Source organism: Synchiropus splendidus, chromosome 17 (assembly GCF_027744825.2).
Source record: "Synchiropus splendidus isolate RoL2022-P1 chromosome 17, RoL_Sspl_1.0, whole genome shotgun sequence".
In the NCBI taxonomy this organism is placed as follows: domain Eukaryota; kingdom Metazoa; phylum Chordata; class Actinopteri; order Syngnathiformes; family Callionymidae; genus Synchiropus; species Synchiropus splendidus.
Genome location: NC_071350.1, coordinates 5,731,192 through 5,754,742, shown reverse-complemented (window position 1 = coordinate 5,754,742; position 23,551 = coordinate 5,731,192). Strand labels below are relative to the sequence as shown.

Here is a 23,551-nt window from a genome sequence, read left to right as displayed (position 1 = left end):
ACCTCACGTGACTAGATGGGAAAAGTAAAATAAATAAATTAATGAGTTGTATAGATCAGCATAAAATATTAAACGAGATTCTTGTTTTGCTTTTTATTTCCTTATTTTTCTTATTTATTTATTTAAAATAAGCATTTTTAAAATGGATATGACCAACGTGCATCGTAAAGACATGCACGTCTATCGATCTTAATAGATTCACGAATTGGCAGAAATGTGATGCCGTTAATAAAGGCAGATATAGGCGAAAGGAAGTTTTACCAGATCCATTTAGCCATGGCGTGTTTAGTCATTATTTATTGTAGTGTACCTACATAACATAAACAACAACAACACCGTCTGCAGTCATCCACAAAAAAACGTCATACGTCCTGCATGATCTATAGCACTGGGGTTAGAGTATATACCGTGTGTGTAAAAGATGTCAAGTCCAGCATTTTCCAGACGTCTCACTGGGCGGGTCTTGTGAGTGTACAACTGAGCACTCGGTGGCGCTAGACTGTTCCGCAGTAGTTTCTGGAAGGTACCTCATGCTTGCACCATGGAGAAAGTAAGTATCCTGCTAGTCTGTAGTCCTAAGTTGATTTCCACCGTATCACAGTGAGATAAGTGACTCATTTTGATTGACTGGAATCGACTGAGTTTGTTTGTTTGAAGTTTGTTGGCGACGTTGCCGTGCAGTGACACACTATTTGAAAAATGTCATCTAGCTAGCATGTTAGCATCTACCCCGGTAGTGACATGCTGGGAATCTCTCTCTGATTTTGCGTGGAAGATTGAACTAACCGCTTAATAACTGTTATATGTTGGCTCTTTGTATGCTGTGGTTTGGTCTTCTTATATTTAACTGTGTGGAAACGGCGTGTGTGTGCTGCCTCTCTTCTCCCTTTGGTTGTCCACGGCAAGGTTAGCGAGCTAAAAAGCCAAGATACGACTCTCACAGATCGATTTCCTATCTTCTTAACTCTCTTATTGGCTTCTCTACTGACTCCAGACCATGACTATAGTCTTTCCTTGACGAGAAGAAGTCTCGGCGGCTTCGGTGTCTCACTGGTACATCTCTTAAGTGATTCCGAAGTTAGCAAATGTGCCATTCCCGGCTAACTGTAGCCGACTGTGGGCAATTTATTGGACATCATTTAAAGAATGGAACCGCTCGTTTTTAAAATGATCATGCGAGCAGCGATTAGGTTGAACTGGTGCTGACAAAAATCTTGGCATCTATATACATTTAGTCCGTGTCGCTAGCACATGCTGCTGGGATATTTTTGGTTCCGGAAGATCTTTCTAGATGCACAAGGCGCTGCTGTCATGGCTACAACCCTTTTACGTAAACTCCAATGTTGGCGTTGCAGCTGAATCCTGTTTTATCGCAGTCGTTGCAGTTTGGTCAACAGTTTGCTTCTACCATGCGGATATCAATGATATGATTTTGGCTTTTAGAAAAGTAATGCCAGAGTGGGCTGTTGCTAGTTGTGCTACAATCTTCTTGTTTTCACCTTTCACTTCCTTGTTTTCACATGTATACACATTTATTTATTCCTGGTGTAATATGTTGACCCGCATTATACAGTGTTTCCAATAAATACAGAGATAAAAGGACAATGAGTGGCCTTTTATTTTCAGAAGCAGTGATGCATAATCCGTTACCCACTGTTCCTGACCATTCAATGAATGCAATATTACAACAGTAATACTAGGAAAGTTTATTTCAATCTCCTCTAATGATAATTACATTAAACATAGTGTATAGTTTAGTGTAAGCAGCATTTCATCATACATTTTATGTAGACTTAGGAGGAGTGGAGAACATTTCTGCCTTTGTTCTGATACTGTACAGTGGTTATGTGCAACTGTGTGAATTGCGTGTGTCTGTGTCATGTACTTTAATGTTGTGTTGTGTATTACTGTCAGTAACTTTTGATCTTGAATGTCTCTTCACTAAGTTTCTGTGTCGGATTCAATGGGCTCGTCTTCTTAATAATAATTTTGGAACATTATTGCTTAAACTTAAATGCTTGCGTAGCGTGAGAGCTTTAATTTCTGTATGTAATTGTATTCGTCATTGTTTAAAATGTTGTATCTATATGGTCCACAGGTCTCAGCTTTAAAAGACCAAGGCAACAAAGCTTTGAGTGCCGGAAATATTGATGAGGCTGTGCGCTGCTACACTGAAGCACTGGCCCTCGACCCTACAAACCATGTCCTTTACAGTAACCGCTCAGCTGCCTATGCCAAGAAAGGCAATTATGAAAATGCTCTGCAGGATGCCTGTCAAACCATCAAGATTAAGCCTGACTGGGGCAAGGTAACAATGTTCTGTCTTTACTTGTCCAAAATGATATTTAATTTCGGGGTCATTTTATAGGGTTACTCGCGAAAAGCTGCAGCATTGGAATTTCTTGGCCGACTAGAGGATGCTAAAGCTACGTACCATGAGGGCATACGACAAGAGCCAAGCAATCAGCAACTCAAGGAGGGTTTACAGAACATAGAGGCCCGACTTGCAGGTATGGTGTGGTTTATAAATAACTCTGGCATTTGCAATGTTTTGCTGGACTCAAAACTGTATTTTGTTAATTTGGGTATGTTGTGAAGATTGCACAACCGAGAGTCAACAGAGAGGGCAATCCAGGTTTTTGAGAAAAGGTGCATATTTTTGGTTGCGCAACATATACAGGTATTATTGGAATATTGATCTAATATAACGGAAAACCTTGCAGAACATCTTATGATAATGGACATCTTATCTTATCTGGTCCGAGGCAGGTCTTTGTTTCCCCTTGGTGATCAAAAGTCCGACATAAAATAGGCCTACAACGCTATATCCAAGTTAATTCAGATGTGAGTGAGAACAAGACCATGTGTGTACGTGCTCCAAGATGTTTGTGTTAATATGTGTTATGTGTAGTTATGTGGTAGTATTTCAAATAAGGTCAACTTCAGTTGCTGGTGTGAAGTGACAATTGTTTTGTAGGAGAAGGTTGTCAAGGTAGTGCGCAGTTGTCAAGTCGACTGCCTCACTCATGCAAGTCTTCTGGAAATAGTTTCTGGGTGGTAGAGGTGCATGTTTGTATGAGTGACAGTAGTATTCAGTGAGTTAGTTATTCATGCAGCAATTAAAGCTGTATTTTGCTCATTCATTACACCGTATTCATGTGGAAAAAGATGCTGTATACGCGTCATCTTAGAGGCCAAACACAACACCGGCATTAAAACCACCTGGAGTAGCATCAGAACCTCTATGCACAGAATGGCTAATGCACCGTGACCAAAAAGCCATGCTCAGCAAAGACAAATAGGTGCACCTACGGCATGTACCCTGATTATATTTACCCTCTGGTGATGCATATTTATTTCCAGAGAAGTCCATGATGAATCCCTTTGCCATGCCCAATCTGCACCAAAAGCTTGAGAATGATCCCAGAACTCGTAAGTACATGTCTGACCCAAGCTACTTAGAACTGCTGGAACAGCTCAAGGCCAGGCCCGCAGAGCTTGCCATGTAAGTATGATTCAAAATGTCTTTACATACATACATTCCTTTATACTTACCATGATATTTCTGTGGCAGGTGGTTGCAGGATCCCAGAGTGAAAGACACACTCTCTGTGGTGCTGGGACTGAATTTCTCTGACCTGGAGGAAGAAGAGGATCCAACACCTGCTCCTCCTCCTAAACCTAAGGAGACTCAGCCCCCGCCGTCGAAGGAGGAAGATCTTCCTGAGAATAAGAGAATGGTATCATTGCATCCAAGCAAATTGCCTGTGCAATGTATCTGTGATCTGGAGCGTTAGTCTGTTTAATTTCAACAGGCCTTAAAGGAAAAAGAACTTGGTAATATTGCATATAAGAAAAAGGACTTCCAGGTGGCACTGCAACACTATGAAGAAGCAATCAAACATGATCCTACCAACATGACCTACATTTCTAATCAAGCTGGTACGTAATCTCCCCTTTCTGAGCAAACATAATTGCCACTGGTGTTTGATCGGGATGCTCTGATCGATCGCTCACCGATCATGATCAGCCGATATTGGCGTGATCTGTGAATGCTGATCATTTGTTGTCACTGCCGATCACAACAACTGATCACATGTGACTGCTGGTGCTCCGATGAAGCCCCGCTGGTTGTGACACGTCCGCTCCTCTGTACTCACTGCTCATTGGGCAGCAGCATGTCTGCTGTGGAGGTTCTTTCAATCTGTCGTTTAAAGTTTGCACGTTAAAATTACATACACCATTTAAAGCACCAACACTTAACGGAGCACGCAAGCATTTGTTAGCCACCTGAATCTGAAACAGTATGCAAATATTTCACAGACTTAGCAAAGTCACAAGACATTAACCTGGCGTCTCACATCGAATTAAATGTCTTTCAGTTTTCACTTTTGACAGAATAGTTGCTGCATTCTGCAAGGTTTTTCTATTTTTTCTCCTTAAAGAGGTTTGTATGGTTGATCAGCAGCAAAAATCTGATTGGAGCATCCCGAGTATTTGGCATTCATCTAACCATGTGTAAATAAAATTTGTATGCTTTGGTGATGGTGATTGTTGAATTGATAATATAATAAAAACATTTATCTGTTCAGCTGTCTACTTCGAGAAAGGGGAGTATGATAAGTGCAGAGAACTCTGTGAGAAGGCGATTGATGTTGGCAGAGAGAACCGTGAAGACTACAGACAAATTGCCAAGTAAGTATCAACATGAATTTATTTACCCTTTCCTGTGACTATTTTATCTGTTTCAGCATAGATGATGGAAAATGGCCAGAAGTTGTTGCATCTATGATGCAGCAGGGTTTCTGTCATGTCACTTGGTTCGTCTCATAAAGTTTGTCTTGGCAGGATGCGCAACGTCAGTTCCATGCGCAGTGTAGTTCCCGATAAGGCTTTGTATTGGCAGGTATCTTGCGATACAGTAGGTACCCGATAACGGAGTGGTGATCCTAGGGATGCGCAGCTCCCGATCCAGCCTTGGGCATCGGTGAAAAGTTGCAGATCCAGGAGCCAATCCTGGCATTTATGCTCACGCTGATGTCACACGCGGCGCCTGTCATAATGATAACGTGGCAGCAGCTAACAGCAGATTAATCGTTGCTGCAGTAGTTCAGTTTTCATCCCATGCTGAGTGGAGCAGCAGTTCTCCACTGAATGGATGTCCACAGCAGCTGCTGCGTGTCTGTTATTGGAGGTGCTTCCTTGAGTGATCGATTATGAATAATAAAAAAATACACAACACAACTGAAGTTTGGAATAGAATCGTGTGAAACGGTAGATGACCAAACTTAGATTATGTGTCACTACTTAGTAATTCTTGTGTGTTGTTTTCGGCCCTATTCTGCTCATGGGTTTATCATTTCTCACTGTAAATCTTTCCTTCTCTCTAGGGCTTTAGCTAGGATTGGAAATGCCTACTTCAAAGAAGGAAAATTCAAAGAAGCCATCCAATATTTCAACAAGAGTTTGACCGAGCATCGTACTCCAGATGTCCTTAAAAAGTGTCAACAAGTACGATTCCATCTTCTGTGTTCCATCATCTGTTTTCTTGTAATGTTTTTGATCTGTCACTCTGTTATACGTCAATTAACATTCACACACCTGCTGAAATGTCATTCATCATAACATTACAGGAGCTTAAGTACATCCTCTTAGAGGCTATGTCCACACAGAGGTTCACCATTTTAGTGGTGTTGATCAGGACTAACAGCCGCTATATTGAAGTCAGACTACGACAAAAACATGTGCATGATCAGGGACTGCGTGACTGCTTTTTTGCGCCCCTACATGCTCCTTTTACTCTGACTAGGGAATAATCTGCATGTCTTTCTACAAACTGTAAGTTCTTGTTTACGTCATAATTGAGAAAACAAACCTTTGGTTGAAATGGCTGGCTTCTATGGTAATGGTGTAGTTCGGAACTGTCCGCAGGATATGTCTTTGTTCACAAAGACATATCTCATGCTGCTCGTTGTTTTAAAAAAGTAGCTGAGCGTCATTTGCGTCAATATTACTAAGACTTATCACAACTGTTCAGTTGAGCCGTTCAGATTTTGTCTGGTGTCCTGCGTCACCTGCTGTGACGTCATAAAGCATTTGAATAGCCTCGTGTGGGGAGACACGTCACATCGCCTTTGCTTATGTGTCTGGTGACGATAATGCACCTCTCCTCATAATTTAAGATTTATACTTTTTTTTTTAAATGGAAAAACTCGCTTCAGTGCTCCGCTGGATATACTACCAATTTAGACTTTATGGAATACACAGAATGTCAGGAAAATTGATAATACACATGCTTTACTTAAAAAAAAAAATGGAGACATGAATAATGATGCACAGGTATTCACACACACAAATAATTCGTATTTATATTTTCGATCAGGTTTTGTGATGTTACTAAATGAAGTAAAACTAATAAAATAATAATGATGGGGGATTCAGAGCTTACAGATGGAGCCTTGAGTAAATGTGTATTTTGGCCTGTTATTGTAACTCTTACTGGCTGTGTATGCTTAACTTTTAACTATAAAATTCAAGTGGAATGTTTTTTTGCAGGCAGAGAAGATTCTAAAGGAGCAGGAAAAAATGGCTTACATCAACCCTGACTTGGCCCTGGAGGAGAAGAACAAAGGCAATGATGCGTTCCAAAAGGGTAGGTGTCTATACTAATTCAATCTTGTATTAGATTTTATACATGAGTTTTATAGTAACTGAAATCTTCCTTCACATAGGAGACTACCCCCTGGCTATGAAACATTACAGTGAGGCCATCAAGAGAAACCCAAGTGATGCCAAACTCTTCAGTAACAGAGCAGCCTGTTACACAAAACTGTTGGAATTTCAACTTGCTCTCAAGGTGCTGGCCACAGTCTGTTTTTACAAAGAAGTAGAAACTGTGATACATATGTAACCAGCCTGCTTTAAATTGATGCTGATTGTTTTCAGGATTGTGAAGAGTGCATTCGGCTTGAACCAACATTCAGTGAGTTAAACGTTTTCTTATACCAAATGTGTGCATGACTTGGTATTAGCTTATTATTTCTGACTAATATTCTTTGCTCTTATCTGTTGAAAGTCAAAGGATACACACGCAAAGGAGCGGCATTGGAGGCCATGAAAGACTATTCAAAAGCTATGGATGTGTACCAGAAGGCATTGGAGCTTGATTCAAATTCAAAGGTATTTAAAAAATATATATCACTTATTAGAGTTTGGAATGGATTTTTGGATTCCATTATAATAAACAGAGCATGTGTCTTCAGGAAGCGACAGAAGGCTTGCAGCGCTGCATGGTCAGTCAAGCCATGAGGAACGACAGTCCAGAGGAAGTGAAGAAGCGGGCCATGGCAGACCCTGAAGTGCAACAGATCATGTCAGACCCGGCCATGCGCATGATCCTGGAGCAAATGCAGAAGGATCCTCAAGCTCTCAGCGAGTATGTTACACATGGATTTTACATTTATTTTCTGACTGGACATGCTGTTTATTTAACTTTAACTATCTTTCATTCTCAGCCACTTAAAGAATCCAGTTATCGCCCAGAAGATTCAAAAACTCATCGATGTTGGACTCATAGCTATTCGTTGATTGGTGCACCATACAAGGAAGAGGAAAGAGGAACTTAACAACAGCGGAACAAATATCAAAGCCCTCCAAATTATTCCACATTACTCTTGCCTTCAAATTCAAAGTTCCATTGTTTTACTGTTATTAGGCTCACATAGACTTTGTATGTTTGTTTTTTTTCAATGACTTGAATCTCTTTTGGTTGTAATGTATATGAACCAGAGGACTTAAGAATTCTCAAAAATGGATGCAACATCCATGGTAAAAAATAAATAAAAATCAGCAAATCAATCACCACCGTTTGAGGTGAGAGGCACCTAAAATGGTTCATAGTGTATTCCTTTGGGGACGCATGACAGGAGGTAATGGGACATAATTTAGACAGACATTGCATTTGAATGAGCTGGCCACTCTCTTTAAGGTTGACTAAACATATGGTGCTTTAAATAACTGGGTGTTTAGTTTGTCTTTGAACAAATGTGCTGAATTTCCTGAAGTTCAATTGTGCCTGAAACAGGGCAGACAGAAAAGTTGTCATGGCCATTCGATTATTTTACATGGATGAGAAAATGTTAATGGGTAATGAAATAAATGCTGATCTACACCGTTTGTCTTGTTTTATTCAGTCATCTTTTTTTATGGATGAAGAACCAAGTAGATGTGAGGGTTTTAAAAATCACAGATCCTGAGTTAGGAAATCACACTTGCTGCAATATGAACACAAAAATGGCAAAACAGTCGATAAATACTGTTACTAGAAGTGGTTCAAAGTAATGTCCGATAAAACGATGATATACAAAAAGGTATGGATCATTTGTGAATTGGACAACGGGTACAAACAGGGCAAGCCCCGCCTTCACTGCTTGTTCACGTGACTGCCCGTCGCCGAGGCTGTGTGGATAGCATCCTGGTGTTAGCAGTTGGCTAACATTGGTGAAAAAGTGCAATTATTGTTTTTTACGAAGGACGACTCGCAGACTAGACGCAAGTCGAGACAAACGAGATAAGGGGTCACTTTGCACGTTTGTTTTGGTACACGACCGGTTGACTAAAACCCGAGAAAACCCCAAAATACAGCTAACTTCTACGCTAGCTAGCGTTACAAAGTTTGTCGCGACAACGCACGCCAGCTGATTTGTTTTCCGAGTTGTTTGCCAACGAGTTGTGACAGCCAGTTGTGATTTGTTCACTGAACTGTGGTATAGACGGCTTGTCTGTAGTGAGTGTCACAGCTCCCATAAACAATGGAGTAACGTTTACACCAATGTAGCAGCTAATGCTAATCGTAGCAGCAACTCCGGTTAAAGTCGGCACTGTTGATAAATTCGCATTTCTCAATTTTAAACATCCAGATCATCTTGAACCAACATTCATCATGTATGAAATACGTCCATGGTATATGTAAGATTTGCTGCCATGTACAATGTTAGCACTTGGTTGAATTCGGGGATTAATGCTGGTGTATTGTTTATAGCGAGCACATCTGTCGGCATTGTTTTATAGTCCGCACACTTTTCACGATGCACATTTTATATTTGTAAGCGCAAAATATTTCCTTGTACGGGCACATTTTGCTACTTGTTGATCCCAGACGGTCTGTAGAGAAACTATAGATTGAGCTATGTCGGGGGACGCGTCTGATAGCAGCGACGATTCCGACTCCAGGCAACATGACAGAGCCCGGACCGTCGAACACCAAATTACTGATGGTGAGTGAGGTTTCATGACTGGGTTGTGTCGCCAGAAAAACAAAAACAACGCTAAATTCAAGACATAAACAAAGTGATCATTGACACGCGGAATGACAGGATAATATTTTCATATAATGTACAATGAAAACAGGATGAAATGTTGAATGTACGTATATGTTCTCGTTCACCCAGGGATTTATATCTTCACAAAGGAGCTTAGATATCACCCATCTACTTTCAGTTTTATCGCTATAGAGTCTTCCTCATTAATATAACACGCAGAATTTACTCTTGGTTTAAAAGGTGGAAATGCAGCAATGCCAGCTCAGTGTGACTGTGTCATCCTAATGTGGACGTTAGAAAAGTGCCCTAAAAATTACCTGGAGTGATTCTGTCATGATGGGGAGGAATATTGTGGGAAAATGCTCAATATACCACAGTATACTTCTTAATCTATGACAAAATTTTAAGATTGAAGGTTGAATACCAAGTCAGGTAATGTTATACAATCAATAATATTTGTTGTCAGCTTTAAAATTTGCGACATATTTGACTCCATTTGACTCCATTTGACTCATATCAGATTATGTGCATATCGAGTTGTTTATTTCCTTGTGATCGTCGTCCAGAAAGTGAAGGTCAACTACTCTGCAATTGTGTTTCCCATCGAATTGTGCTTATTGTAATGTTTTGCTTCCACCCCCCCAGCCAACTTTACGGGGCACACTGAGAAAGTTGGCATGGAGAACTTTGAGCTGCTGAAAGTCTTGGGCACTGGAGGTAATTTTGCTAAGTATAACTTAACTTCTGACTTAGTATAACTTAATGCTTAATGTTCTTGAGTGCACTATCACTCGAGAACAGGGTCACCAATGTGCTGCCTGTGAGCCTGTTCTTAAAATATGTTTTGTTTTGTTTTTCTTTTCGCCATCTTTTAATGTTTAATTTAATGTTATATCTCCTGTTATTCATTGCTGATTATTGTAAAGAATCAATAATGTGCTGAATGAATGAAGTGTGTATTAAACTGTTGGTAGCCCTTGGGTCACTCCTATTTCACCTGGAGTTTAGAAAGGTTTGGTGACCCCTGTCGACAATAACAAAAAAGCAAAACATAAGAAATGAAATGTATAATTTGAAAAAATATAGTAGAGGTGGACATTAGAGAGTTTGAGCTATATCAAGTTATTGAATAAGAATGCTTACTCATTTCTCCGCCAGTAAATGATGAGCAAGTGCACCAATAGGTTTGAGAAAATATCCACCTCACAATTTTCTTTATTTTTAGAAGTAGCAATCTTCTCAAAGAAAAGAACATTCATTTTGATACAGTCTTTCAGCTATATTGTTGTAGGACACCTGTCATCACCTTGTCATAATTTCTGCATCACTGCTTTAATGCTGACTGTATATTTGTCTTACCTGAAATCTCTATTTTCTTTTTAGCGTATGGAAAAGTGTTTTTGGTCAGAAAAAACAGTGGCCATGATGCAGGCCAACTATATGCGATGAAAGTAAGATGAACTTTATGAACTTACGTTCCTTCTATTAATTTGAAATGCCCAATATTTAAATACAATTTCCCCCTTTCTTTCAAATACTTCAGGTGCTGAAGAAGGCTGCTATTGTCCAAAAGGCAAAGACTACAGAACACACTCGAACAGAGAGGCAGGTGCTGGAGCACATACGCCAATCACCCTTTCTGGTCACACTCCATTATGCGTTTCAGACTCAAAGCAAGCTGCATCTCATCCTGGGTGAGTAGAATGGCCATGAAAATCAAAACAACTTTGCCAGACTCTTGTGTCTTTCATGTGTGCTCCACAGTTCTACACGCACGCGCGCGTATATATGTATACACACAAACACACACCAAACTGGGGAACACACATGAAAGACATACTGTACATGAGATATAAAAATGTAGCCTTGTTTGACTTCTGTTGCCCCACCGTGAATGCAGACTATGTAAGTGGTGGGGAGATGTTCACACATTTGTACCAGCGGGATCACTTTCCAGAAGAAGCAGTGCGGATATACATAGGAGAAATCATCCTTGCCCTGGAACATCTGCACAAAGTGAGTGCTGCATTAGGGAATTTTCAAAATAAATACCTCAGTGTTGTCAGTTTTTGTGAGTCTGTAGTCAATGGAAACTAGAATGCTAAGAAGATGTAAATAGAGATGCAGCTGATGAACATGAATAAGCTGTGATTTAGCATTTTTGTGTTAGTGTGAGAAAAAATGATCTAATCTGCTCTTGCTACTCATATACACCTTGTTTTCAAAAATGTCCTTATGTTTCTTTTCAATCTTCTTCACAGCTGGGGATCGTTTACAGAGACATCAAATTGGAAAACATTCTTCTTGACAGTGACGGACATATAGTATTGACAGACTTCGGGCTCAGCAAAGAGTTTCTTGAGGAGGAGGTGTTTATTGTTTGTAGTATGTGAAATTAGGTGCCAACACAGTGTGAATCTCATATCCTTATCTGTTTTTCTCAGAAAGAAAGAACTTACTCATTTTGTGGAACTATTGAGTACATGGCCCCTGAAATTATCCGGGGGAAGGCAGGACATGGCAAGGTAGACAACAAGGAAACCTATTTAATTTTTCAACATGACCATTTTCTTTTTTGCAGCGTTCTCTTCTCTTGTCTTCTAACCCATATGTCTCATAGTCTGTAGATTGGTGGAGTCTGGGGATCTTGATGTTTGAGCTTCTGACTGGAGCGTCTCCATTTACCTTAGAAGGCGAGCGAAATTCCCAGAGCGAGGTGTCAAAGTGAGTGCACCCTGATCTGTGTTTTCCATATTTAACATTCATGAGTCAGAAAGCTAATTTCAGTCTATGTGTTACTATTTGGTGTCCAGCTTTTTTCCGTCATTGTGTAACTTGTTCATGAAAGCTGTCAAATTTTCTTTAGTTTTAAAAGACTATAGAGAGAATGCTGTACACTTGTAATTTTCAGAATTAAAACATTTTGGTTGTCAAGTGTAAATAAGTATAAAGTATAAGATAATAAGTGAATTATACGGAGCCCTGGAAGTGACATGTATGTGTTTGTTTTTTTGGATGTGACATGCATGACTTTATTTTTTTTTATTATCTTGAGATAATTTTTATCTCATGATAATTCCTATCCTGAGATAATTTTTATCTCAAGATGCAGTCGTAAATGTCAGCGCATGTGTAACTGCCTCTCTCTCTCTCTCAAAGCATTTTGTATACATCCACCAGTAACCACTATGTCTCCCATGGCTTCATAACTGTTAGTCACTGTTAGTTGTTGTCATTCTACAAGTCAGAATATAGAATAAGTCGCTGTGCTTTATGCGCTCTGATCAAGTGCCCTCTGCTCAAATATGTGGCTACGCTTAAATGAAACTTAAGAGATTTATTCACAAAATCTGGTGATTACGAGATAAATATAATCTTGAGATACAAATTTTCACTAAATATCATTTATCACAAGATAACAATTATCTTGAGATCCAAATTTACACAAGATAGAAGTTGTTTCGAGATAAAAATTATCTTGAGATCTTATTATTATTATATTATCTCTGGATTATTGTATGATCTCGGGATAGAAAAAAAAAGTCATGCATGTCACATCCCAAAAAAACAATCATGTATGTCACTTCCAGAGCTGCGTATAGCTTAGCCACATGTGGCATTATTTTGAGTAGAAGGCATTTGATCAGAGTGTTAAAAGCGCAGCAACTTTGCTGTCGGCAATATTCTGGATTGCAGACAGTGATTGACAATGTTGTCGAACAGTTACAAAGCCATCGGAGGCTTAGTGGTTACCGGTGGATCTATACAAAATGCTTTGAGAGAGAGAGGCAGACACCCATGCAGTTACATTTACGATTGTATCTAGAGATAAAAAAATATATAACAGATAACAGTTGCCTCGGGATAAAAAAAATATAGTCATGCATGTCACATCCAAACAACTTAACACATCCATATCACTTCCAGGACTCTGTAGAATTGCACCTATTTCTGACACAAATTCTGTGAGATAATGATGAGGATCTTCCTCTGCCCTAGTGTTGGTGTATTTTTATTTATTTTTCCACTACATTCTGACATTTTTGGAAGTTTGGACCGATTACATTTTCAAATTTGGATTTTTTTTTTGCATTATTTTATTTAGAAAAATGCCGTCCTTCAAGCCCACGGCAAGTTGAATGGTAGACCAGATTGAGTGAATGAGTGTATATACATATTTGACTTGTATTGGTCATTGCTTTCATTTGATATTGCACCAAAATCAGAATCAACTCATCAGCAGACAATTATATACTGCTGAAGATATTTTAATTTATGTGGCAGGGGATAATGTGCATCCATGAAGGAGTTTTAACCTTCACCGAATCGGTCAAAACACTTTCCCTGGCAAATGAATAAAATTATCTTCAGATGTGAATAACTGCCTACAAAGGTGTCCATTCAGATTTTGGCGCGATATCAAATAAAAACAATACCTCGTCCGTGTTAGCCAATGAGGGCTTGTGGTTCCGTAAACCGGGAAGTGGTATAACGGATCCGGTAGAGGTTACACTCCTTCGTGGATGCACATTTTCCCCTGTCACATAAATGAAAATATCCTAAGAGGTACAAATTTATCTGCTGATGAGTTGATTCTGGTTTTTATGCTCTATCATGTCAGCCAATCCTGATGCGTTGTTCCGCAGACTGTGGACAAGACATATACTTTGCAAACGATCCCATTACAAACAATGTGTTTTGCTATTTGATATAAATGGCACATATGTGGTAGAAAGAAAATGTTCTCTGTTTTTTTCTCTCTTATTAAAACACATCATTATAATCTAACACCAACCAGTCTTACATCTTAAATAACTTACGGTACTTCAAGAAAACTGTATTCTCACCTCAATTCATTTGTTGCACTGAAATAAGTGGTAAGAATAGTAAATGTACAATCCTCTCAAGTGGAAGTCTTATAGAGCCCCATTTTATGTGTAATTTTTTTTCCTTTTAAGTTGTGTTTAAGTAACAACAATGTTGATGTTCATGTAAAATGTTAAGATCTCATTTTCAGATAACTTGTGTTTAATTGATATGCGCACTCTGTGCATTATTTGGTTTGTATATTATGTCAGTGACTACATGGAGTTTTGCGTCCTCTGAAAGAATGTCATGTTTTGTCTTCATCTATGTTTTTCAGACGTATTTTACGCTGTGATCCACCGTTTCCATCCATGATTGGGCACACTGCTCAGGACCTGCTGAAAAAGTTGCTGGTAAAAGATCCCCATAAAAGGCTGGGCTCTGGACCCAAAGGAGCAGAGGACATAAAAAAACACCCTTTTTTTAAGGTTTGTAGTGCAAACACAAACCGTTGCATTTCTGCTCATGTGAAATGATTGTGTTTTCTCTCATTTCCCTCCAACAGGGTTTAAACTGGGAAGATTTGGCTAAGAAGAAAGTCGCCAGTCCATTCAAGCCAGAGTTGAAGAGTGAACTAGACACGGGGAACTTTGCAGAGGAGTTTACTGGGATGGATCCGGTCTATTCTCCAGCGAGCACACCCCCAAGCACTGACAGATTGTTTCAGGTTCATATTTTTAGTTATTAATGAAGATAATAGCTTGAAACAAAGTTAAAGCCAAGACCTCACTCAATTTGTCATTCTTTTCAGGGCTACTCCTTTATTGCTCCCTCCATCCTGTTTAATAAAAATGCCGTGATGGGCGACTTTGTGGAGTCGCAGGTTCATACTCATCGGCCAGGATCAGCCTCAGTCCAACGCAGTGCAATGTTGCAGGTATGAATACTCATGAGTAGTTTGCTAGACTTGAAGTTATTGGGGTGGGGTCTAGATCGGGGCCGGTTTTGTGACCATTTTTCTATCGTCTTGGTCAGTAGCCGACAGCTACTGATATCATGAATAAAAAGCGAGCGGGTTCTTTTCACTGTATGTTGTCCTGTTTCTATGTTTTTTTAATTTTGTTGAATTTTCTTTTCAAGTCTTTCATAACTTTTCATCTGGTCCTTTACTTAGCATCAAAGCCAACAACCACAAGTGACTCAAGTGATTAAATAGTTTTCTGAACAGTTAAAGCTAAAAAATGTTTGGACGTATTGGTTCATTGAAACCGTTTTCAGCTCACTTGGAGGGGATTTTTTTCTCAAGCAAATCGCCTCTCTTCTATACGATACTCAATGAGGACATGCTGATTTCACTTGTTTCATCAGAAAAAACATTCAATGTTTTGCCCTTCCTGAAATATATTTCTGTCTACAAGTCCTTAATTTTGTGTCTCTTTTTCAACAGGAATCACAATTTTTCCTGCACTACGACCTCTGTCTGCAGGGGCCGCCATTGGGTGAGGGGAGTTTCTCTGTGTGCAGGAAATGCAAGCACAAACAAAGTGGGAACGAATATGCCGTCAAGATTGTCAGCCGCAGGTGTGTCTGTTGATATATATGAATTATGTTTATATTTTCAATGACATCTTCCAGGAAAACATTCAATACGTGATGGAAATGATGACAGTTAAGCAAGCTAAATGGATTCTCTTATAAAAATGCTGATCTCCTCCATGCCACACTGTTTGAGGTAGTATTAGATGCAAAAGGAGGCTCAACCACATGTTAAGTGTGAGGAAGAATGCTTTTCCACTGCATGACATTCCTGTTAAAAACATCCTTTTTTATTGATCTGATCTAATATTCTATCTTCTTAAGTCATTGTGTGTTTTCATTATCTATTAAAGCCCTAATACTTTTTTCATTTTTTAAACATAAAGATACCTTAAATTCTAAGACGTACCTGTACTCACAGGACGCTGAAATACACAAAATTAACTCAAATGTAGCTGTTTTTAGGTTACACCATATGTCGTTATTGGTCCTTTATCTAAGAATGCCAGTTGTTTGAACTGCCTACCTGTGTTGGAAGGCATATTGCTCTTGGATACACAATGAAGATTGATTCAGAAGCTAAGGGTTTTTCTTCTATGGCAAAATGTTCCACAAAGCAACCATAAGTGGATCACTGTCGGCATGTATTGCGAGAGTCGACTGATGCTATTGAATTAAATTCTCATTCACTGCTTTGTGTTTTTAATTATCATTGCAGTTACACAACAGTTGGATGAGCACTGACTTTTAATTTGGTTTTAGGACAGCTTTTTTTTAGATTGTTCTCTCATTCATTTTCTGACATCAAACATGAAGAAAGAAACCCTTATTGGTTTGTCCGATATGATTTAAATGCCTTATTCAGTCCATATTCACCTCTACCTGCAGTAAAAGGATGTGTTTTGATTCTTCTACTGTAGGATGGAGGCAAATACACAGAGGGAGATTGCCGCGTTGCGGCAGTGTGAGTCTCATCCAAATATTGTTAAGTTGCATGAGGTCTACACTGATCAGGTATGACTGACAGAATATATCCAATAAAACATTATAGCTTGTGATTCTGATGTTTTTCCTCATGTTATTTCAGTTTCACACATATCTGGTGATGGAGCTTCTCTGTGGTGGTGAGCTACTTGAACGGATCAAGAAGAAGAAGCTGTTTGGTGAAGCAGAGGCCAGTCAGCTGTTACAAAGTCTTGTCTCTGCTGTCAGTTTCATGCACGAAGCTGGGGTGGTGCATAGAGATCTCAAGCCTGAGGTGAGCTGTCAACAACTCATGTTGTTTGTTGTCTTGTGCTTAGGTGCAAAACGTGAACAAATGCTAACCACCAGTTAAAGTCTGTGTTGTTGTGTGTGTCTATCGTGTTCCGATTTGCTCACATGAGCAGATTCAGAGGTAGTTTTGTAACGCTGAGTAGTACATCTGTCCAGTTCCAGCAGAGCTGAGTGTCCGGGTTGATGTGCACGGACTACCAAACATTTATCTGTGATTGATACAGAAACTTTCAGTCAGTTTGAACCCACAAACACAAGTATTGTTCTTCATGCAACGCAGCCGGACATCACAACAGGGATTTTAGTGTCATGCAGCGTTGGTGTCATTCAGTCAGTGTCCACCCTGGTCCTTTGAGGAGCGAGTTGAAGACCCCTGATCTATACTGATCCCAGTGTTTGCAGTATGACAGAGCTATGTGGGTGCCTGTGCTCAATTGGCAACCAGGTTGTCGTCTATCAATAGTCAAAGTCAATAGTTAGGGGAAAAAAAGGTGGCAAAGATTCATGCTGTATGTATTTTATGTTTCTGAGGAATTTTCAGATGAATATAATTTGTAAAGAGAAATGAAAGGTTTGTTTTCTGTGTTTCAGAATGTGCTATTTGCGGATGAGGGTGAGAACGCAGTGCTGAAAGTCATCGATTTTGGCTTTGCCCGCCTGTGCCCAGCAGGCAGTGCCCCTCTGCAGACTCCTTGCTTCACATTGCAGTATGCTGCGCCCGAACTTTTTGAGAGTGCAGGGTACGATAAAGCCTGTGACCTCTGGAGTCTTGGGGTCATCCTGGTAATTAGAACGCCTTGACTCTGCAGTCATCTCTCATGTCACTGCTGGACTAACCACCAAAACGTGTTGGCTCCAGTACACCATGCTGTCTGGACAGGTGCCGTTCCAGAGCGAGCAGTTAGGGATGACCTCGTCATATGCTGCGGATATCATGCAGAAGATTAAAGAAGGAGATTTCTCCTTGGATGGCGAGGCCTGGAAGGGTGTGTCGGAGGAAGCCAAAGAACTTGTCAAAGGTTTGCAAGTGTTCATGCACCGTAGTACTGATCAAGTGCTCACTTAAATTTGCTCATTTGACTGGTTTCAATGACGGAGCATCCAAGAAATATATTGTATCATAAATTAGACTGGAGAAGTTGGATTCCTGAAATGCTACCCTTAAAGTCTGTAAATATCACAAAGTGTGTCACAAAAAAGAAGGAGAAAAGGTCGGGATGGTGGTGGCACTGTAGAGAGACAGTGTTTTGTCTCTGCTGTTTTATACAGAGAGAGAAGCTAGTGGTGCAACCTTCTTTTTTTGCTTACACATTTTCAAAGCTGCGACTTTTATGTTTGAAAATGACATGTCAGGTACTTTCTTCTGTTTATGCTCTATCCTCCGAAAATGCTGGCTCAATCGTGTCTTGGTGAATAAAATACAGATGCCGACTAGAGGTTGCAGGTTTGAGCTTACTGACAAATTTCTATTTTTTCCCCTGAAGATTGAAGATGACACTGGGGTTTAATGAGCTGGTTTACTTTTTCCCTTTGTTTTATTATAGTTATTCTTTAGCTGACACAACATTGAAGTAAAATAGTAAATATTCCTTATCACAATAATATTATATATAGTAGATAATATATAATATACATATATACACACATAATATGTATAATAAATCTATAATGTATAATAAAAAATATTCTTGAGCACTTGCTGTTTTCGTACTTCCTTTTTGGTGAGTCAGATTTTGCTTAGCTCTCTTCTGTTTCTTGATAACTCAGGCCTCCTGACTGTGGATCCAGAACGCCGTCTGAAGCTCTCAGATCTAAAAGAAAACAGCTGGCTGCAGGGGGGAGCCTCCATGTCCACGACTCCTTTGTGCACTCCGGATGTGCTTGAGTCCAGTGGGCCCACAGTCCGCACCTATGTCAACGCCACGTACAAGGTACCATCAGTGATGAGCCGACCTAGAGACCTTGTAGTTTAACTAACTAGTTGTTTTCCCTTTGCTCCTTCCTACCAGGCTTTCAACCGTGGAAAAAGAGAGGGATTTTTTTTGAAGAGCGTCGACAACGCTCCCCTCGCTAAGCGACGGAAGCTAAAGATGACAAGTACAGGTGTTGAGAACCGATGGAGTTCTTCCTCTTCGTCCTCCTCTTCTTCCACCTCCTCTTCCTCTGCAACGCCATCAAAGCTACAGTCAAAACAAACTGTGATCCCGAAACAGACAAAATAACTAAACCCATCATGGCTTAGTTTAGTGTTACACAAAGGCTAAATCATGCATTCTCTGGTGGTTGGAGGCTCCAGCAGCCCTGTAAATATTACAAATGCGCGAACATATTCAGTATTTTCATGAGCGAGCACAGTCTAACATTTAGGTGTTTTCACTGTCAAGTTAAGGGGGACAAGGGGAAAATGGAGCCATAATCAACAGAAGCCATACACACAGTGAGCCTACAGATTAAGCTGATATGCAGTTGTGTTCCAAATCAAACAAACTTTTGTGAAACTCTTCAATCAGTTTATTTTTATGCATTGCCATCAGTGCGTGTTCTATTTTTAGAGGGGAAGACGTGTCGAGAATACGGTGAATTTCAATGATATTGATATATTAACAGCTCTACAAGCCCAGGGTGATTTCACCCACCCATTCCATTAGTCCTCTGCATTTCTCTCTGGGTTTTGTCCCCAAAAACAGCAACTCTCTGTGGGTGAAGGGTCTTGGTGTGGAACTCGGGTGACGTTTGTGTTTGGGGCGGTTGTCTTGTTGAAACAGCCATGGTAGGTTGAGAAACATCACCACGCTTCACTGTCTCTTTCGACTGAGGCTCGAGTTTTTGGAGCCATAGAGCAGCCTCAGTCCATTTTTCTTTAGATCTGCTGAATGTTCTGTGGAATATTGTGTCCGACTCCTCGTGCGGGAACTGTCGCTGACGTTACACTATAGTCCAATCCACCGTCTCATGTTCTGCTTCCATTTTAATCGCAAATCATTTTAGCCTGTTGTCTCCACTTCTTCACACCTTTTCTCCTTCCCTAGTCAACGTTCATTAAAACTATTCTTGTGTTGAACAATCCGGTTTTTCAGGAAGGAGGAATGTACAGTACATACAACATGAGCTGGCTTCATTCTTCTAGAAGGGTCCCCAGTTCTTTTTCACCGAATGAATGACCTCTCTTCCAGCTCTCCCCTTCCAAACACTCGTTTTATCATGTAGACCCTGGAAGATGTGTGTCGCGGTACTCATGTGTCTTCTCGACCTACCGTTCACTTGTTTCTCATATTTTTTGGACCAACAGCAGTGAACAAGTTGGACAGCTGTTCTTTGAATACAACTGTAAATATGTGTATCTTTGGTGAGATTTTGGAGTAGTTTTAGATATGTGACCATATGACCAGTGTTACTGTTTTCATGGCACATTTGCTCGACATTGGGCAGTTCACGTTGTGTTTTCAGGATGTGAATGAACACCTAAAGATGCTCCTTTAAAATCATGACGAAGAACAACTTTTTTATTTTACAAGTTTGGGAGTCACTTAATACACGTTTTAAACACATCTCATATTTGAGCTCCTTTTAACCAGTCGTTCATGACTTCATTCCATTATTTCCCCGATTGATCCCTTCAGTTGCTCATCATTAAACCTCAAGGCACCAACATATTGTGAAACGATTAAAAGACAAAAGACTGTGATGAAAGAAAAATGTATCATAAAGCGACTAGCTGAGTGACATGAGAAAGTTGTCACGACTTTCTGCATATTCAGATTAAATTAAATGACATTTATCACTATTACTGTTTGACCTCTGTTGAATGACACAAGTGCAAACTAGAAGATAAGAAGAAAGCAATAATGGACTCTTTGTGTTTAAAAATGCATAGTTATCATATGAATAAGCATGAATAAATAAACATGTAGAGAAGTGGAAGATATCGGATGCTTCATGTCACTGATGCAGGGAGGCAGTGACAGCATAGTCACAGAGGAAATACCTTCCTCCCTAAAACAAACATTGGTTATACATATGACACAACATGTGTTTCTCTAAAACTTCCATAGGTTGCTGTAATATATATCCTGGCCAGAGCCGAGCTCTTTATTGCACCCATCAAATGTCTGGACTTTTAGTGGGAAGCACCTCTCACACAAACACAATGCAGTATTTTTATTGTTCAGTGACTGTTTACATCCAAAAACTCGACTCCTGTCACATTAGAACCTTAAAATATTTGTTGAGAAAGCGCCACACATATTAAGGTCGGCCCTCAGAATCCTGTTTGAGTGCATGTTGCCTGGAATTGGACGTGTTGTAAAGGGCACTGCAGTTTTTCATTAACTGCATGGAGAGATTTTGCTACTTGAGCATAGGTCACTTACTCATGTGGCAAAGGTTTCACCCAATTTTCCACCGATCAACTCTGAAATCCACCCGTGCGGCCTCCATCCTGTCAGCCCTTGTTCCCGTACATTCTTCCCTCTGAAAGATTGAACTGCAGTTTGAACTGTGTGAATGCTCTCAATGTAACTATGTTTCAATAGATTTTTTTTAAACGTCTGTGTTGCACACTGTGTTGAACAATTGAATCCATTTTAGCTTTAAAGGTGCTTTTTTTCCTTATATTTATTACACAGGATGGGTTTTGATAGTGTGGTTTTGGGATACCTGAGCAGGTTTTCTGATGTACTCTCGCACCGTGCGCGTGCGTGTTTATTTTGTTTACTGATCATTCTGCACCAGATGACGTGTAATTACTGTATTTTCCTCTCTTGATGTCCACTGTCTTATTATTTTCCTTTTTGATGGTTGCCACTTGTTTGTGCTTTGAAACTTTTGACTTCAAGTGCTTTAATTGCTGTTAATATGTTGTTGTTGTTGTTGTTTCAGTGAATGATTTTGTGGAGCATTATTATTTTTAATGAGATGCACTGTCACTGATCTCAGAACTGGGAATCAAGCGTTTGCACCAAGATGTCTTTTTAAGGGAAGGTGCAAAAAAATAAACTTTTAAAGAGGAGGTTTCCTTTTTTTTTATCGCGGTGATCGTTCATTCAGCGCATCCACAATTCTCATTAGTCTGGACATTTATCACCGTTGAAGCACAGAGGGTGAATTATTTACACTTAGTGTCGTTTTTTTCTCCCACATCTCAGTAGGGATACTCATTCAATATTAATAGTGGATGTTGAAAATCCCAAACTGCAGACGTCTGTAGTAATGTGTTCCCTGTGAGAAGTGAAACAAACAATATTGATAACCAGGCAACAAACAGCCAGGCATTTTGGTTCCTGTGCTCTTTCAGACGCAACCTGTTCAATTCACGGTTTACTCAACTGATAGTGATGGGTAGATGAGGTATCATGACACAGCACTGCAGGGTTGATGAAACAGTGTGATAATTTGTAGAGGCCACTAGATGGCGCTCTTGCTTTAGAGATGATGTGATGCGTCATTGAAGTTGTTGTTCAAGTCCAAACATTTCAGGCCAGTTTCCTTCTCTTCCTTCTCTTTGGCTCTCCACACAGGCACAGTCTCCCACATGAAGCCAGTCACAGACAGCCTCAATATTCTTCCACATACGTCTTACAATAGCCTTTAGTCTTGACACCAACAATGCCAGTAACTTCAGAAAAAAAATCCAAACTTCTGTTAGTTACCCGTGGCCTCAGAAAAGTAGTGTCATCTCAAATGGTTGAATTTCTGCCTGAGAACTCTTTTTCATGAATTCCAGGTCAGTGGTTTTAGGTCAGTTTTAAAAGTGACCTGTGGTGACAGCCAGTCAGCAGCAGACAGAGGTGAAAGCTCCATTTCAATGTGAGTTGTCAGTGCCCTCATCCTGGGATGGATTTGGATTCTCTAACAGAGTTTGTCTACTGGTTAAATGAAGGTTATTTTACTGGGGATAAACCTTGCAGACGACATGTGGTGGGCGGAGCAAGTGAGTAAGGAAGCAGTGGTGAACTGTTCTTAGGTACTGACCACTGCTGACTGAAATGCTCGCTCTTGTCCACATGGTTGCAGTCTAGTATATACTTTATTTTTTTCCATCCATATCAGATCCCCTAACAGCTTAGTGTGTCTTGTGTTTTATGTGGGTAATGTGGCCTTTGCACCAACAGGGGGCCTCTGTCCTCCACCTTTCTGTTCAGGCCCTCCGTGATCTGGAGCTACAGTTTGATTAATTCCCACCTGCTGACGTGACACCATGTCATTATTCACTGAAATGACTCGTGAAGTGGTGGTGTGCAATCACGCCGGCTTTAGAAGCCGAGGTCACGTGCTTCTCCGGCCACTGTATGAGGAGAAAGGAAGGACATGAGGACTGGACTGAGGAGACGCAGCCGGACAGGGAAGGACACTCATGAAACCTCGCCTTTATTACCCTGGATACATCACTTCACTGAACCTTTCGTGCTCAGTTTACAGCATCGGGTCGGAACACAGCTACTGGGAGGCTGAAAGTACTGCTGCGAAAATAATAATCACACATTCACTTACATGGTAGAAGCTTCACCTCTTCCCAAGTTTACATTTCTCACAATTGATGAGTGCAATATTTATGCAACAATGTCATCCTTATCTTTAACTCACGCAAATTTCCACTTAAAATTTCAGTGTAAAGA

The 23,551-nt window shown here is 40.1% G+C and overlaps 2 protein-coding genes across 2 annotated transcripts; both read left to right on the top strand.

The window, feature by feature from the left end:
* The first annotated feature begins 390 nt into the window (after positions 1-390).
* Positions 391-8,165, top strand: stip1 (stress-induced phosphoprotein 1). The gene is made up of 14 exons (XM_053847087.1): positions 391-550; positions 2,099-2,308; positions 2,369-2,510; positions 3,364-3,505; positions 3,575-3,740; positions 3,816-3,942; positions 4,593-4,695; positions 5,391-5,511; positions 6,556-6,652; positions 6,732-6,856; positions 6,946-6,982; positions 7,076-7,179; positions 7,263-7,435; positions 7,515-8,165. Exons 1-14 carry the CDS (start codon positions 542-544, stop codon positions 7,585-7,587), a joined length of 1,629 nt encoding a protein of 542 aa, XP_053703062.1. The 5' UTR covers positions 391-541; the 3' UTR covers positions 7,588-8,165.
* Positions 8,166-8,442: 277 nt separating this feature from the next.
* On the top strand, positions 8,443-21,938 carry rps6ka4 (ribosomal protein S6 kinase, polypeptide 4). Its single transcript, XM_053847373.1, has 18 exons — positions 8,443-9,275; positions 9,966-10,037; positions 10,704-10,771; positions 10,864-11,014; positions 11,221-11,336; positions 11,582-11,689; positions 11,765-11,845; positions 11,941-12,044; positions 14,464-14,614; positions 14,692-14,853; positions 14,938-15,063; positions 15,574-15,707; positions 16,583-16,676; positions 16,750-16,920; positions 17,529-17,720; positions 17,797-17,956; positions 18,705-18,868; positions 18,947-21,938. Exons 1-18 carry the CDS (start codon positions 9,188-9,190, stop codon positions 19,157-19,159), a joined length of 2,355 nt encoding a protein of 784 aa, XP_053703348.1. The 5' UTR covers positions 8,443-9,187; the 3' UTR covers positions 19,160-21,938.
* Positions 21,939-23,551: the final 1,613 nt, after the last annotated feature.

Bases quoted from the DNA above. Each gene is read 5' to 3' on its own strand.
- stip1 (XM_053847087.1), top strand. The intron at 4,696-5,390 runs GTAAGTATCAAC...CCTTCTCTCTAG, and splicing joins GACTACAGACAAATTGCCAA to GGCTTTAGCTAGGATTGGAA. The intron at 7,436-7,514 runs GTATGTTACACA...TTTCATTCTCAG, and splicing joins GATCCTCAAGCTCTCAGCGA to CCACTTAAAGAATCCAGTTA.
- rps6ka4 (XM_053847373.1), top strand. From the start codon at position 9,188: ATGTCGGGGGACGCGTCTGATAGCAGCGACGATTCCGACTCCAGGCAA. The intron at 14,615-14,691 runs GTTTGTAGTGCA...TCCCTCCAACAG, and splicing joins AAAAACACCCTTTTTTTAAG to GGTTTAAACTGGGAAGATTT. The intron at 16,677-16,749 runs GTATGACTGACA...ATGTTATTTCAG, and splicing joins ATGAGGTCTACACTGATCAG to TTTCACACATATCTGGTGAT.